General features: G+C 42.5%; 1 protein-coding gene across 1 annotated transcript in view; it reads right to left on the bottom strand.

Moving 5' to 3' along the window:
- PCSK2 (proprotein convertase subtilisin/kexin type 2) overlaps positions 1 to 16,699 on the bottom strand; it is a 250,696-nt gene that overhangs the window by 108,582 nt on the left and 125,415 nt on the right. The window contains exons 3-4 of the mRNA XM_006744248.3: positions 7,665 to 7,778; positions 5,559 to 5,667 (exon numbers count right to left, since the gene is read on the bottom strand). Coding sequence (XP_006744311.1) covers positions 5,559 to 5,667; positions 7,665 to 7,778 — 223 coding nt within the window. The remainder of the gene's footprint in view (positions 1 to 5,558; positions 5,668 to 7,664; positions 7,779 to 16,699) is intronic.

The raw sequence follows: 16,699 nt of genomic DNA, 5'->3' as shown, positions 1-16,699 counted from the left end.
AATAGTAGTCTATTCTCTCTGAAGGTAAAATATCAAGGCAAAGAGATAATTTGAGACCTGAAGGAAATTAAAATTAAAACAAGATAAATTTAGCCCAACTAAAATAAAGGATCTTTAATTAGGTTAAGGGGAAGACTGAGTGTTAAGTTGGGACAGACGCAGACTTTGGTCTGAGAAAGAAGAGATTATTGATAGAACCATGGGGAATGACAGACATGACTCAAAAAAATATAATGAACTAAAGCATGAGATTAATGGCCTGGTAATTAAATAGTATTTTAATATTTTTGTCTATTTGATTATCTTTTGAGGTGGAGTGTACTAAATACATTTTCTCAATCAGCTTATTTACTTTTAATTCTTGTATTATTAATGTATTCAATTTTATTTTGCACTCACTGGCTTATTTTCAGCAGTGAACACCAGGCACGATGCAGGTCCTAGAAAAACAGGCTATTTAGACACAGAACCTGAGCTGTTCAGCTATCTATGGCTCCCAGTCTACAGGGGGGATCAACTCATCACCAGCCAATCATAACACTAATGGTATGCAAATGACAATTACTTGGTTAGAGTTTACATTAATATCCTGTCATCAATTTGAGTCTTTTCAGAAAGTCTAATCCACAATAGTCCAAATTCTCAGGAAACTCTGATGATTCTGGAGATCTCAGAGAATTAGCAAGGAGCGCCATGTACATATTCCTAGTTATAATGTTAGTAATTCAGTTGAGATGTATAACTATGCCACACACCTTTTCTGGAGGTAGGTCTGTTCTCCCCTCTTCAGTCTGAGTGGGCTATGACTACTTCTACCAATAAGATGTTGCACGACTTTCAAGGCTAGGTCAGAAGAGGCCAGGCATCTTTCACCTGTTCCCTTTGGACACTTGTCCACTAAGGGGGTGAGGTGGGGTGGGGAGGCAAATTCAACTGCCATGGAAGAAGCCCATGAGTGGCCCTTGGTATGAAAGCCTCAGCTGAGCCGCAGCAGCCAACATCAGTGGTCAGCCTTGGGAATGAACCGAGAATGTCCACCCCAGTTGAGTCTTCAGATGACTGCAGCCCAGCCAACATTCTGCCCTCAACTGCATGAGAAACCTCAAATGAGAAATGCCCAGACTGGCTCTTCCTGAGTTCCTGTGCCACAAAATTATGAGCAAAACAAATATTTACTATAAGCTGCTAAGGGTTGGAGTCATTTATTCTACAGTAATAATACTGGAACAGATACCCTGCTAGTCCTTCTGAGACTGGTGAAGCCCAAGTTAGGGGAGAAAACATTGTTTTTCTATGTGATGCAGACTTCTAACTTTCTTGGTAGGGTAAAGCTGACTGCCTGGTCCTTAGGCTTGGACCTCCACTTACAAGGATGAGATCCCATTCACAAAGACCCACCAGGGAGGCAGAGCCAAGGGGTGGGCTTCAAACACTGACGATGATGGTTAAGATCAGTTTGAGTAGTTTCTTGCCTCCCTAACCTTGGTTTCTTCATCTGCAATATGGGGACAATAGCAACAATCTTAGAGGATAATTGTGACTGTTTCCAAATTGCTAGGCAGTACCTAGTATATAGTGAGTACTCAAGAAATGTTAGTTTTTTATTAGACTTTATTTATGTATTTGTCAGAGAGAGAGAAAGCACAAGCAGGGAGAGTGGCAGGCAGAGGGAGAAGCAGGCTCCCCGCTGAGCAAGGAGCCCTATGTGGGACTCAATCCCAGGACCCTGGGATCATGACCTGAGCCGAAGGCAGATGCTTAAACAACTGAGCCACCCAGGTGTCCCAAGAAATGTTAGTTTTTATTGTTACTTCAGCTTGAAGCTCTCTCTGACCCTGCTTCCCTGGCCTTCAGTCTTACTTCCTTGGCACCATCTGATTGACTAAAGTCCTTGATTCATGCCTTCACTGACCATCTTTGACCTTGATAGCCTGCACCTGTCCAGAACTGTGCCTGTGCTGGGTGGCTTCTACCCATCTCCATGTTTTGTTGGCCACATCCTATTTTCCAGTTCAAGTTCCCAACACCAAACAACCCTATCTACAACAAAAGGGGTGACTTATTACCATTAAGTGGGGTCCTTGCTGACATCTCCATGCCTGGAACATCAGAGCAAACCCTTAAGAAATGCTTTCTGCCTCTGTGGGCAACAGCTAACCATGGAGGTACTCTCCTTCTGATGTGTAGTGTATGGAAATGACATTAAATTGCACCTACATGAAAGCAGCAGATACTTATTGAGCATGTATTGAGTCATTGGATCTAGCAGAGAGGATGTTGGTCCAGTTCTGAGTTGTGCAACCAGTGAGTGTGAATGGCTATTAAAACAGGGCTGTCTATAGATTGACTCTCCCGCATGCAGATAATCAAATTATTTCCTGTAGAGGCCAATTAAAGAGAGCCAATGATTAGAAAATATGATATTGTTTTTGCTCTTAGGTGTGAACGTCAGTATCTGTGTGTGTCTTTACCTTGTTTGGCGATGATATCTTGCTGAGAGAATATCTGGGAAACAATACCACACCATTTACTGATGCTCCCAGCCTCACCATCACACTTCCTATTCTAGGTGTTAGGGCAGAGATGCCTAATGACATGGTGTGAGGCTGTTGACCATTGTCCCTGTTGTGCGGGAGGCCACTCCTGTCCCAAATGTGCTCATCTTGACATTCAACAAGGGATTTAGAGAGTGGCTTGGTAGTTCCCCTCTTTTTCAGTTATCACTCTGAATAAGCATGTGCTGACTTAAAGCCAGCCACAAATCTTTTGTTTAACTCTGCACCAGGATGTGGAACCTATTCCTCCTCCCCTGGAATCTGGGCCTGAGACCATTCGTCCAACAGAAGTGGCTGAGTGATGTTTGCTCGTTCCATGTCTGGCCTATAGGAGGAGTGGCAGCTTCTGCTTCTTGTCCCTTAGAGTGACTGTTCTTGGGGCCTCCAGTCATCTGTAAGAAATCCAGCCACCTTGCTTGTGAGACCACGTGGAGAGGAGAAGTCCTGGGACTACATGGAGTGGGAGGGAGACCGAGCCATTTTAGCATCCTAGTTAAGCATACAGTTGACACTGGCCCTGGCTATATTCTGACCCCAACGGCATAAGAAACCCTAGAGAGACCAATAGCAGAACTTTCCAGCCGAGCCTGGTCAACCCACAGAACTGTGAGAGATAACAACATGGTGGTTGTGTTAAGCCACTCAATTTTGGGGTAGTTTGTTCTGCAGCTGCTGATGACCAAACAAATAGAACTTTCTGTGGTGATAGAAATGAAGTTGAATTGAATTTCAGTAGCCGCTAGCCACTTGTGGCTATTGAGAACTTGAAACAAAGCTAGTGTGACTGAGGAATTGAATTTTTAATTTTATTTAGCTTTAATTGATTAAAACTTAAGTGTAAATAGACACATATGGCTAGTGGCTACTCCACTGGACAGTGTGGATCTGGAGAAGTAGATGGTAAATTCAGATGGGTTTAAAAGAAGAAGAAGAAGGTAGCGGGAGGGGAAGAATGAAGCGGGGGAAATCGGAGGGGTGGACGAACCATGAGAGACGATGGAGTCTGAAAAACAAACTGAGGGTTCTGGGGGGGAGGGGGGTGGGAGGATGGGTTGGCCTGGTGGTGGGTATTGAGGAGGGCACGTTCTGCATGGAGCACTGGGTGTTATGCACAAACAATGAATCATGGAACACTTCATCTAGAACTAATGATGTAATGTATGGGGATTAACATAAGAATAAAAAAAAAATTCAGATGGGTTTAGAAGATGCTCTAAGGTAAGGTACAAGCCGTGGCCCAATAAGAAATGACAGTTCAGTGGTGGCCAGTCTTCCTTTGTTCATTTTTTTTGGCTTTTTAATTTATTAATTAATAAAATAGTGGAGGAGTTGGGAGTTTAAATTGGGGGGCAGAGAGTTCAGTTTTGGGGGATTCCCAAAGGCCACTAAATCAGAAGAAATAATATCAAACAAGAAACTGCTGAGACTTTCTTTCTGAGGGGCTTGGCTTCTCAAGCCAGGAAAGGTGGGTCAGAGTAAGGGCTCATCCTTCCGTTTTCCTTTTTTGGAAGGGTTGATACACAGTCAGTCAGGGAGCTACAGTTAAAGAATCCAGAAATAGTCATCATGAGCTGTTGGGTTTCATAAAAGCAATTTGTCTGTCTGTGGCCACTTTTAGGGTGCTCCTCTAATCCCTCAGATGCTGTGTGATTGCAATATATCTTAGGCAGATTTCCCCCAAACATAGATACATTTTTCTCCCAGGTGAGCTGGTGTCAGCCACGTTGGTTTCCAAACCAAAGCATTAGGAAGGATGAAATGGTTATAAGCTCCCAAGATTCACATATACACACACGCTTTCTCCTGCAGAGCTCCTTTCTTCTTGTGAAAGCCCTCGGCCACTGGAGAAAGCTTTTACATCCACTTCAAAACATCTCCCACATCAGAAAACATGGAGGCATTGTTTCTATGTGGATATTTAATGAATCCACACAAGAGACAGCACCAATTTTAAGCATGCTGGCTCCCTTTGTTTCACCATCAATTTGTCTTCAAAGGCTTGCTTTGGAGAGCATAGTGTTCTTTGAGGATCTTCAGAAGGGAAAAGCTCTGTTGTTTCATCTCATACATAGGCCTTATGTATAATTGCATCAATACTGCTCAGTGAAACTTTTCCTGGAGGATCCACAGGGCTGATGAGGGGCAAGAGGACCTGCCCAGCGAGATGACCACCGAGCAGATTCTTCAGAATCTTGGCAGAGCCAAGGACGTGTGTAGTTAGAAAAACATCAGTTCATCAGACCCATTGGTTTTTGTAGCACAAACTATAGAAAATAAAGGTCTACTAAATCTTTGTCTGGTAGGCATATGGTGTAGAAAAACATGTTATAGAGGGCATATGTAATAAGAGGTTATCAAGGTCTGCTTTACCAGGGTTCATCCTGAAAGTAGCAACAAAGTCAAAATTTCTCCAAACTCCAATCCTGTTACCAAAAAGTTATTTCATTGGTGTAGAGCCACACTGTCTAATAGAGCTTTCTGTGATGATAGAAATGAAGTTGAATTGAATTTCAGCAGCCGCTAGCCCCTTGTGGCTATTGAGAACTTGAAATGAAGCTATTGTGACTGAGGAATTGAATTTTTAATTTTATTTAGCTTTAATTGATTAAAACTTAAGTGTAAATAGACACATATGGCTAGTGGCTACTCCACTGGACAGTGTGGATCTGGAGAAGTAGATGGTAAATTCAGATGGGTTTAGAAGATGCTCTAAGGTAAGGTACAAGCCGTGGCCCAATAAGAAATGACAGTTCAGTGATGGCCAGTCTTCCTTTGTTCATTTTTTTGGCTTCTTAATTTATTAATCCAATAAATATGTATTAAGGGCATCCTCAAGTTTGAGGACCACTGATCTGGAGGAAGGGGAGGATAGACGATGGTCGAGTCCAGCAGGTGGTTATTCTGCCTTTGATTAGCATCCCCAAAACAATGAATCTTTTATATTCCAAATGCATGCAAAGACACACTTGCTTCCAAATGATGTGAAGGCTTTGAAATACTTACCATCATCCATAATTCCAATGGTAACACCTTTCCCTGTGTATCCCAGCTCCCATGCTTCTGCCACATTCAAATCAAGGCCAGGAGTGCCATCAGCTTGTCCAGTATTGATCTGGTTCAGGAATTTCAAAGCAAAGAATTTTATTAGTCTGGTGCAGTAAAGCACCTGTCTGTTTGCACCTGCTATTCCAGGGCCGGCTCAAAGACCACATCTTCCATGAAACAGTACTCCTGAATTTTCCCCATCTAACTCTTCCAGACGTCTCCCTCTGTTTTTTGATATACACAACTGATGTTTCTGCGACTGGATTGCTGTCTTTAAACTCCTTAAAGTTGCCATTGCAAGAAACATTCCCCAGTTTTGAATTAAACCTCACTCTTGTAGTCTTTATTTATACCTCATGTTTTGAATTTAGCACATACTGTCTTGGATCATTCTTATTTGAGTGTGATTTCCTCCCTCAATACCAGTATGCTTTGCAAGAGGGAGCATGTCCTACTTACCTTTGTAATTTCAGGGCCACTTTACCAAAATATTTGATGCACTAAATCAAAGATAGCTGGCTCACTTTTAGTGCTTGTTCTAATGCAAAAAAAGTCTTTTCCCTAAAAAAATTCAAAAAAGGAAAACAAAGAAATTCTATATAAATATGTTTATTACCCTCTTTTCATGCATCTTTGTCCTGTGCAGATTTTCTCAAAGATGAGTCATAAAAATAGTGAAGTTAGAGCTCATACTGGCAGAAGCCCACAGTGACCTGTTGGCTATTACTATGGTGTTGATAAAACACTCTGTGAATGTCATTTGTGTGCTTGGTAAAAATGACTGCTCTTTTCCTTCCATGCATGCGTTAAGATTATACCTCTCCATCACCTAGGAAGTTAGTAGAATGCCCACATGACTGATTCGGGCCAATAGAATGTGAGCTCATGTGCCATTTGTCACATCCAGGCAGAAACCTTAAACGCCAGTGTGTGACCTGCCCCTTCCCTTTGTTGAGGTGCTCGTGAAAACAGGGGTTAGGATGGAGCTGGGATGGAGATGGAGCTGGGATGGAGCCTGGGTCCCTGAGGGACTCTGAAGCATTGGACATATAACATGAGTGAGCAAAAGCTTTGATTTGTTAAGCCAAGGTGACTTAGGGGGTTGGTTGTGAGTGCAAGAAATGTAGTCTAACCTGATTAACACACATAAGCTCTTTTCATTTGCCTGGATCGGATTTGTAGGATTCCATGCCAAAAAACAAAGGACATAGTCAAGCTCGGAAGATCCAAGATAGAAGTTGTGATGCATTCCTATAAACATCTCAGTCCACAGGGCTATAATTTAGTCTTCTATCTTGCTCATCACCTTTTAGTCTTAAATAAAGTAAAGCATCACTCACAGTTTTACACTAATCACTCCCTTTCCCTCAAGATGCCCTGCAGTTAGGATTGGTTTAGAGGCTTTGGGTCTCTTCTAAATATAACCCAACTTGTCCAAATGGATCATGAAGGACTGCTGGTGAGCCAGATAATAACATTTACTTCATCGGACAGACTGGGTTTCGGGGCCTTGCATCCTCCACCCGGAAAGCCCCATGGATGTGATTTCCTGCCGTTATTTTAAGAAGCACTAATGGATGCTACTTTTGTTGCTTTGGTCTTTGAGTTCTCTTGCTTGTCCCTTGTGAAGTTGCCTAAATCTTTCTCTTATGCCTGTGGTTTCATTATGTCCTCCGGTCACTCTGCCTGTTGAGACCCCTGGATTACTCCCCTCAGACTCTTGACTCAACTTCTACATGGTTTTGCAAATCTTCCCTCATGCGTTGGTGTGCTTTTTTGGAGTCTGGGGCAGTCTGATTAGCATTTGATAGTTGCTTTGACCCTAGAGATCATGGTTATTTAGCAGTTCCAGAAGGAAGCAGAAGGAAGAGAGAGTTCTCTCTCTCTTCATAGAGAACATGATGCATGGGTGCTGATAGAAAATCAATACATATCAAAGGGACAGAAAGGTTCATAGAGTAGGATGCTGGCTGACATCCCACAGAATAATGAGGAAATAGAAATGCATTTTTTTATCCGAAGTCTTAAGATGAGAAATGTTAGGAATAATATGGACATGCTTACCAGATACCACTGCTTTGTAAAAAGAGGATCATTCATGTTGATATCAATCTCATTGATGTCTCTATACCCCCGTTTCTTTCTGTCGAATCCTTCTTGCTGCAAGGCCATCTTTACCTGGAATGACAATATTGGCATATTACCTGAATATCCACCTGAACTTCTTCTTCTGGAATTCATTTCCATGAATTCAAATTCCATTTGTACACAGGTGTTTTTTTTCTCTGTGGAAGCCAAGTTCATCTCATGTACACTCTACACTCTATGATTATTTTCCAAAAGCACTCGCTTCTGTCTGTGCTGAATAAATTGGCCTTGGTGATGGTTCACGGTGAATTTCCTTAAAATGAGAATTTGATAGAAAAAAGTACTCTCAAGGAAGATAAGGGGGTAGGGGTTGTTAAGGGATGCAATGCTTCTATTAAGTAAAGAAGACTGATGTGGATTCAGGGAGGGGGAGAGAGAGTGAAAACTGCGGGGATCATTTTTCAGAAGGGTTTTCCAGCCTTTGCATTTGTTGAGAGGATTGTGCTATCACATTTAGGAATCAGCCAAAACCAAAATCAAATCAAACCAAAACCCAAACCAAAAGAACACTTGCCTAGAGAGCCAGCTAGTTCATATCAAAGCTCTAGAAGGTAAGTGAGGGATCTTTGAAAAGAAAGGGTTGTCCTGGCAATGACAGTGCTTCAATTTTTGGACAGTCAGACTGAACCCCAGGCCCTTGGATGAAATGAAACTTAAGAGCTGAATTGTTCAAGCAGGCTCCTGGCAACAGTTAGATTTGTCCCATTCATGAAATTTTCTTCACTTGGGCAATCACAAATTTATCATCCAGGGGCTATGGCTCATCTCTGAACATCTACAAACTCGGGGACTATGCCAATGTATAAAAGGGTGTGTGGTGCATACTGATTTTTTTTTAGAGAGAGAGAGAGAGACCGCATGTGTGAGCGAGTGCGGGGGAGGGGGCACGGGTAGGGGAAGAGGGAGAGGGAGAGAGAGAGAGAGAATCTTAAGCAGGCTCCATATCCAGTGCAGAGCTTAATTTAGGGCTCGATCTCACAACCCTGAGATCATGACCTGAGCCAAAATCAAGAGTTGGATGCTGAACGGACTGAGCCACCCAGGTGCCTCTGATTTTTTTAATGATATTTTGCTGCCCAACATTCATTTCTTCTTTTCCCAAGTATCTCCAGTGCATTTGGGGGGTTCCCTGGAGTCCACTAAATTCCGTGTTGGTGGGACTGAAATTTGAGACATCTATCTGCAAAGAAACTGCAGGCTCTCTCTGCCTCAGAGGTGCCCATGTGGGTATGGATTTGAATCCTGGGAAAGGGATGTGAGAGCAGAAGGAACCCTTGAAGGCTATTTATTTCAGAAGTTCACTCACCAGACTTTCAAAGGTACTTGGGACAGTTCCACAGCCGACCAATCCTTTGGCCTCACACTGATTGTGAGCTGCCTATACCATTCCAAGAAATTCTCTTTTGCTTATGTAAGCCAGAATCCGTTTGTGTTGCTTGCACTTGAGAACTCTCATGTGGGAGCAGGGAAGTCAAGAGGACCCACATCAACTGTGATGGCAGGGAGGGAAGAATGAAGAGAAACCACATATGTGGCTGGAAACCTCCCCTTCCTTCCCATCCTGAAATGTGCAGGAACGCTCTGGGAGAGTGGTTCCTTACTTCACCCTATACATTGACACAGGCAGACCGGGGGCTCATTAGCCAGAAAAACTCTAATTCTAGCAGAAACTCTGTATGTGTAGGAAAGAGGTGGTAGGTGTGGCATGTACTCTGTTCTTTGGAGGTATTCCAATGACAGATACTCACTGTGGCATATAGCAAATATTTGGGAGCTGGGATGGATGGAGAGTTTTATAAGGGCAAAAATCTGGACACAACTAGTGTCCATCAAATGGAGATAGATTATGATTCAAATATTCATATACATATATGTATATGGTGTGTAATATATATATATACACACATGTATATATACGCACACATGTCTTCTGTATATACATATACAGATACACACACATATATATCTTCTGAGAAGAAGATGCCAAGATAAGGGGCGCCTGGGTGGCTCAGTCGTTAAGTGTCTGCCTTTGGCTGGTCATGATCCCAGGGTCCTGGGATCAAGCCCCGCATCGGGTTCCCTGCTCCACGGGAAGCCTGCTTCTCCCTCTTCCACTCCCCCTGCTTGTGTTCCTGCTCTCGCTATCTCTCTCTCTGTCAAATAAATAAATAAAATCTTTAAAAAAAAGAAGAAGAAAATGCCAAGATGAGATTAAATGTGCAAGGCTTTTATTAGGAGAAAAATGCAAGAAACTGCTATGTAAGCTTGACCCCTCAAAGGAGAGAGTGAACAAGGTTGGGCAAAAGTGTCCTCAACGGCTCTATAGTGTAAGGAAGGTTTGGCAGGTCTGTTGGGGATCCAAAGTCGGCTGTCCGAAGAACCCTGTGTCTCCCAGGGATAAGCCTGCCTCAGTGCCCTTGCTGTGCTCAGTCACTGGCTAGAGCTGCCAGGAAGCATGGCTTCTTGCCAACACAGTGACAGATTTCAGAGTGCAGTTGGGGTCCTTGGTCAATTACTCTCTCAGAAGTCAGAGGTATATGCTGCGTATTCTCACAGCTGCCACAGAACAAACAGACAAATAGATCTAGCTAGACACATACACATGTATGTAAAAAGCCACAGCACATTCCTCTTAAAACTTTTCTCTTACTCAGGAAGCAAGTACTCAAGGAAGAGCAGCAGGGGAAGGAGCCTGAATTCGGCCATCGCATCTTCCCATAGTGGTCCCAAGAAAGACCTTTATCTGCACTACTCAGATGGTAAGCCTTGGTTGGCTTCCACTGAGGGATTCCCATCCTATTGGATTTGTTGTCATGACTGACTTCACTAAAGTCGCACCGTTCCTTTGAGGGTCTTTGCTAAGCAAGAGCAGCTGCCCTGTGGATGCTTGAAAACTCCCCTCTGTGGTTGCTTCTCAGAAGCATAAGAACAAGAAGATTCACACTGGATTTCATCTTTTTAGATAACAGTGCAGGAATGGCTATGACAATAGCACTCCAAACTCAATTAGCCTGAGTGCAGTCTAATGAAAAGACTTTAGAGTCATTTCCATAAAATTAATTTTTAATTCCATAAATTAGGTTTTAATGGAGACCAGTGATGCTTTGGAATGCTGTGCTTTCCCGACATCACCCCTCCTTGCAACCCAGAAGCGCCGAAGCATGACGTAGGTGTCTGTAATCTTGTCATCTAGTGTTACTAAAAATTAAAAATCCTAAGACTGCAGGCCTTTCTGAGCCTTTTAGTTTATCTTCATGTCCTTAATGAAGATCACAGTTACAATTCCGAGAGAGAGAGAACACCTTTTAAACATATATTTTTACTTGTTACACACAAATAATTGGAGAATAGTTTTCATTCCCCCCCACCAATGATACCATGGAATACCATAAATTGCTTTAATCTTTCTGGGTTCTTGTTCAATGCTAATTTGCATTTAAACCTAACTTTTGCATAAAAGTAATTGAGCTATAGTTAAAATTATGCTTTCTTTCTTCACTAAGTATCCTACTTTAGGAATTTTAATATGTTGCTCTGTAGCTCTCATAACTTAATTTTTAATAGCTACCTGAATATCCCATAGAATAATGTACCGTAATTTACCCAATAATTTCCCTTTTACTGGTCATTTGGATTGTTTTCTATTATTAATGAAATTGCCATTAGCAGAAAGATGAGATTATAAACTATTTTTAAAGACCTCTGGAGAAGACTTCAGTGTTATAATCCTATATGTGATAAAGCTGTTAATATCAGAGAAGTATTTCCTAGTGTTCAAATTCCTTCCTCACATTATAACTAAAAGGTCACTTTTATTGTCTCCTCCTCCTCCTCTGAATTGTAATCTTTCACACATGATACCTTTCATTACCACTTCAATGTGGCACCAATGCCATGCAACTTAACCATAGTTTCTTGCCTTCTCAAAAAATCATGTACAGTTAGCTTAGGTATTTCATTGTAGACTGCTCACCCAAGTTAGTCCATTGACCTAAACATTTATACAAATAAAAAACATAAGAAAGCAGGAGTGTTTGTTACTGGGAATTATTTTATTAGAAACAGATGGATATTTTGCAATTCTGGTTTAACTTTTAAATCTTAGTTTGACACATGTGCATAGAACAAATTTTACTCAAGAGACTCCCCCACTTTCCTTCCCTCTTGTAGTATTTCTCTTCAATTAAGAATTTTCAGTCAACAAATGTTTTTGTGCATCTACAATGTACCAGTTACAGACCATTCTAAAACGAGGCAGATACTATCCCTGCACATTTGCGTTCTATTTTACAAGTTTCGTTAACAAGGTACTTCCACTACATAGAATCTTCTCAACAAGACTGTGGAGAGAGTACGGTTACAGCTGAGGAAAGGAGGTTTAGTGGCCATTGTTCAGCGGTTGAAAACATGGCGGAGTCACACGGGCTGACCAATTCTAAATGCTGTGTACTTTCCACTAAGCCACATTGCCCCTCCCTAAGGTACAGAACACAGTTAACCTTCCAGTATCTGGGACAGCTTAACCGTGAATGTAACTCTCCAAGGATCAGGGCCTGGATCACTTCCCGCTGGGCTGATAATTAAACAGATGCTAATTAGCATTGACTGTGTGGGGCAGGAGAGGGGCCAGGAGAATGAGGAGCAATATGGGAAACCTGCCTCCAAAGGGTGAAACAAATTAGCTTAGAGTAAGCACAAGAAAAGAAACATAAAACACAAAATTGACATGTTGGTGAAAATACTGAAATTTTAAACCTATGATGCTATAGATTGGGTCACACTCTCATTTTCTGTACCGCCAAGAATTATTTTCTTTACCATTTTCTTGAGTTTAATTATATCCCTCTGAAAGATATATTGAAGGTCTAACCTCCGGTACCTCAGAATGTGACCCTATTTGGGAAAAGGGTTGTTGCTGATGTAATTAGTTAAAAGGAGGTCGTGCTGCAGGAAGATGGTCCCCTAAAGCAACATGGCTGGTGTTCTCATGAGAAAAAGACAGACACAAAAGGACAATGCCATAGGAAGACATATGGACACAGAAAGTGAAGCCATGTGAAGAGGGAGGAGGCAGAGGATGGAGTTATTCTACTACAAGCCAAGGAACTTGTGGGTCTACCAGAAGCTGGAAGAGGCAAGGAGAGATCCACTCCCAGAGATTTCAGAGGGAGCGTGGCATGCCAACAATGTGGCTTCAGACTTCGGGCCTCCAGAACTGTGAGAGAATTAATTTCAATAGTGTTGGGCCTCCCAGTTTGTGGTACTTCGTTATGGAAACTAATACAACCACAAAGAATTAAACTAATTCAACCCTAGGAAATTACCACAGTTCCTGAGAATTAAACTCTGTCACAGTGCTTCCTTCTCATTTGTAAACTTTATTTTGTACATGAAGTGCTCTCATAGTTCCATTTGGACAAAGATTTCTTTAACCCTATATAACAGTTTGCAAAAAAAAAAATAATAGAGGGACAATGTTGGGAAATAAATTGGTTGGGATATTCCTAAACTGTTGCACATTTAGGGGTGCCTGGATGGCTCAGTTAAGCATCTGCCTTAGGCTCAGGTCATGATCCTGGGGTCCTGGGATCGAACCCCACATCAGGTTCTCTGCTCTTCTCCCTCTCCCTCTGCTTGCCACTCTGCCTACTTGCGTTCTGTCTGTCAAATAGATAAATAAAAAAATCTTTAAAAAAACCTGTTGCACATTTGGAGTCTAACTCAGAATGTTCCACGTCTGTGTTTTCCTACACCACATCATCCTCTGTGCCATCAAGCGTGTTGGTGATCAGCATTTCTTGAAAGAGTGCTCCACCATTGTCTCCAGGAGTTTCCTGTAGTGGCCAACACCTATTCTGCACATTTTGATGTACCAGCCTAAGGCAATACAATTTTTGTCACTCTTGTCATTTGCTGAGAGAGGTTGTAAAATGCATTCAAAACCCATGCATTTTCGAATAGATAATGTGTGATTGTTTTTGCTTTTCTAGATTTTCTGATGGCAAACTTTTGAGCAGTTAACAAAATGGAACGTCTCTGAGTTTTCCCCACTTCCAGGACTGGAGCCCCTAATAAGCGAAATGGGGGAGAGTCACCCATGGAAGCCATGAGGTTTTGTAGGAAGACCTCTGGATCAGGAGTCAGGAGCTCTGGATTGTGGTGCCACAGATGCGGGTTTGAGACCTGCATCTGCCCCTGCTAACTCTGTATCTTTGAGCCTAATAGTGCTATTTCTGAGATCTGTTTCCTTTCCACCAGAATGAGCATAACTCCTTCTGAGGGTTGATTTCAGGAACGAGTGGGGTCACCTGTTGTGGAATGGCTGTGAAGCATAGTTCCCGGCACAGAAAAAATGTCCACAGACATCCGTTCCCTTCCCGGTCCTCAGGTCAGCTGTCCTCTACCTGGACTGCCCGTTGAGTCACCTGGTGAGCCTCAGCAACCCCCACGCGCAGGCCACACTTGGACCATATCAGACTCCCCAGGGGATTCCAACCTGCCTCAAGGTTGACAGTGTCTTGGAAGCCAATTTTCTTCCTCTGTCAAAAGCCTATTTCTACCTCTCAGAATTGTGATGAGGCCCTGGTGGAATCCAGGCTTCGAGATCCTCACTCAGTAGAGAGATCGTGAAGCTTTGCAGCCAACCTCTGAAGATGTCAGCCCCAGGCGACGAGGCAGGGAGATGCCTACTACCCCTTAGCCTCCAGCTCTCCTGGTGCCTGTCCTGCCCTCGATCTTGGTTCTCTCTCTGGGGAAGGATAGGGTCGGATTGGACCACTCATTCTCTGATTGGGCTGGACATCCGAATCCCCTGGGTGAACTGCTTCTTTAATTAAATAAAAATTGTTTTCAAGCAGAGAAGTAGGAAAGAAGACAAGAAAAAAACAATTCTTCCCCCACTTCCTGAGAATCCCTGTTGACGTAGGAAAAAAAAAAAAAGGAAAAAAGAAGGTAACATATGGTCATGGTTAGGAAATTAAAGCAGTCCAGAAAGTTATATAATGGGAAGGGAACATTTATCCTCCTCTTTCCTTCCTTGCTCTCAAATAGCTCTCTCCTCAAAGGTGACCACTCTTCATAACTTCTTGTGAGTCCTTCCAGAAAATATTTATTTGTATGCACTCATACACATACATAGAACGAGGGAGTTTTTTTAAAAAGGGGTATATTTAGCATGATTCTTTTATATGCAGTAGATTGAATGTTCTCCCCAAAATATATGTCCCCCCAACTATATATCCCCCCAAATTATATGCTCACATCCAAATCCCTGGAACCTGTGAATGTGACTTTATTTGGAAAAGGGGTTTTGCAGTTGTAATTAAAGATCTTGAGATGAAGGCATTCTGGATTATCGGGGTGGGCCCTCAATCCAATGACACACATCCAATGACCAGTGTCTTTATAAGAGACACACTGGGGAGAAACACACGCAGAGACAAGCAGAAGTCCACGTGAAGGTGTAGGTGGAATGAAGCAGCTGCAGCCCAAGAATCCTGGCAGCCTCTAGAAGCTGCAAGACGCAGGGAAGGACTTTCCCCTAGAGCTCCGGCAGCCCTGCTGACCTCTTGATTTTGGACTTCCATCCTCCGGAACCATGAGAGAATAAGTAGAAGTTGTTTTAAGCCACCAAGTTTGTGCTAATTTGTTATGGTAGTCATAGGAAACTGATACAATGTCATAAATTTGAAAGAGAGATTTATATATGTATATATTTATACATGCAGGTATACAATATTGATGGATGATACCTCTCTCTATATATTTTTAAAGATTTATTTATTTTATTTGAGAGGAGAGAGAAAGAGCAAAAGTGGGAGGGGCAGAGGGAGTCCCAAGCAGACTCCATGCTGAGTGTGGAGCCAGACTAGGGGCTCAATCTCAAGACCCTGAGATCATCATCTGACCTGAAACCAAGGGTCCGATGCTTAACCAACTGAGTCACGCAGGTGTCCCTATTCATATGTTTAATATCTACATATAGATATATTTTATAATATGTAACCAGTAGATTTACATATATAATACCTATATGGGATAGTATCTATATATTATATATAATACCTATAATACCTATGTTATAATATCTGTATCTATTGTAATATAGATATAACATCTGGTAGTATCTGCTTTAAATTTACTACAAAAGGATCAAGAAACATACACTGTTCTTAATGAAAACTCATTCTCTTCAACAGATGCACATTATTTCATCATGTGGTTAAAGCAAATTTAATGATCTTGTCACCTATTGAAGGATACTCTGGTTGGTTGCATATTTTGTTGCTGTTTTGCAGTTCTACTCAAGGCTGCAGTGAGTACCTTCACAAACGGGGGTATGCGCCCTGGTGATGTTTTTCAAGGATAAATTATAAGCAGCGGGATTGCCGATGACTATGATTTTAAATTTCCACAGGGCAATTATTGCCAAATGCCCTCCAGAAAGTTTGCATCAAATTGCATGCTCACTAAGGACACATGAGAGTTTAGGGAACTTTTAAAAAATATGGCTCTCAGACACCCTAAGGTGGCTACTCTGATCGCCCAGGTACATGTGCCTTAAGAGGCCCCCTACCCCAACCCTGGGGCAGGGTGGGGGGCGGTGTTGTGCTGAGGGTCCTGGCTGAGAACCTGCAGAGCTTGGAACTCCAACCCTCCCTCTGGTTCTGTGGTGCATTGGGCGACGCCTCTGGGTGGGAAGCAGCGGGTCTGAAGCCTGGCTGGTTGCACAATCGCAGGGGGAGTTTGTCAAATGAGTCGCTGGGAGTGGGCCTGGCCTCAGTGTCTCTTAAAGCTTTCCAGGTACCTTCACACCAATCAGAATGGCTAGAATTTACAAGTCAGGAAACGACAGATGTTGGCGGGGATGCGGAGAAAGGGGAACCCTCCTACACTGTTGGTGGGAATGCAAGCTGGTGCAGCCACTCTGGAAAACTGTATGGAGTTTCCTC

Source organism: Leptonychotes weddellii, chromosome 10 (genome assembly GCF_054177405.1).
Source record: "Leptonychotes weddellii isolate Sample4059 chromosome 10, ASM5417740v2, whole genome shotgun sequence".
In the NCBI taxonomy this organism is placed as follows: domain Eukaryota; kingdom Metazoa; phylum Chordata; class Mammalia; order Carnivora; family Phocidae; genus Leptonychotes; species Leptonychotes weddellii.
Note: the sequence above shows the minus strand (reverse complement) of the source record. Positions and strands in the feature narration are given on the sequence as shown.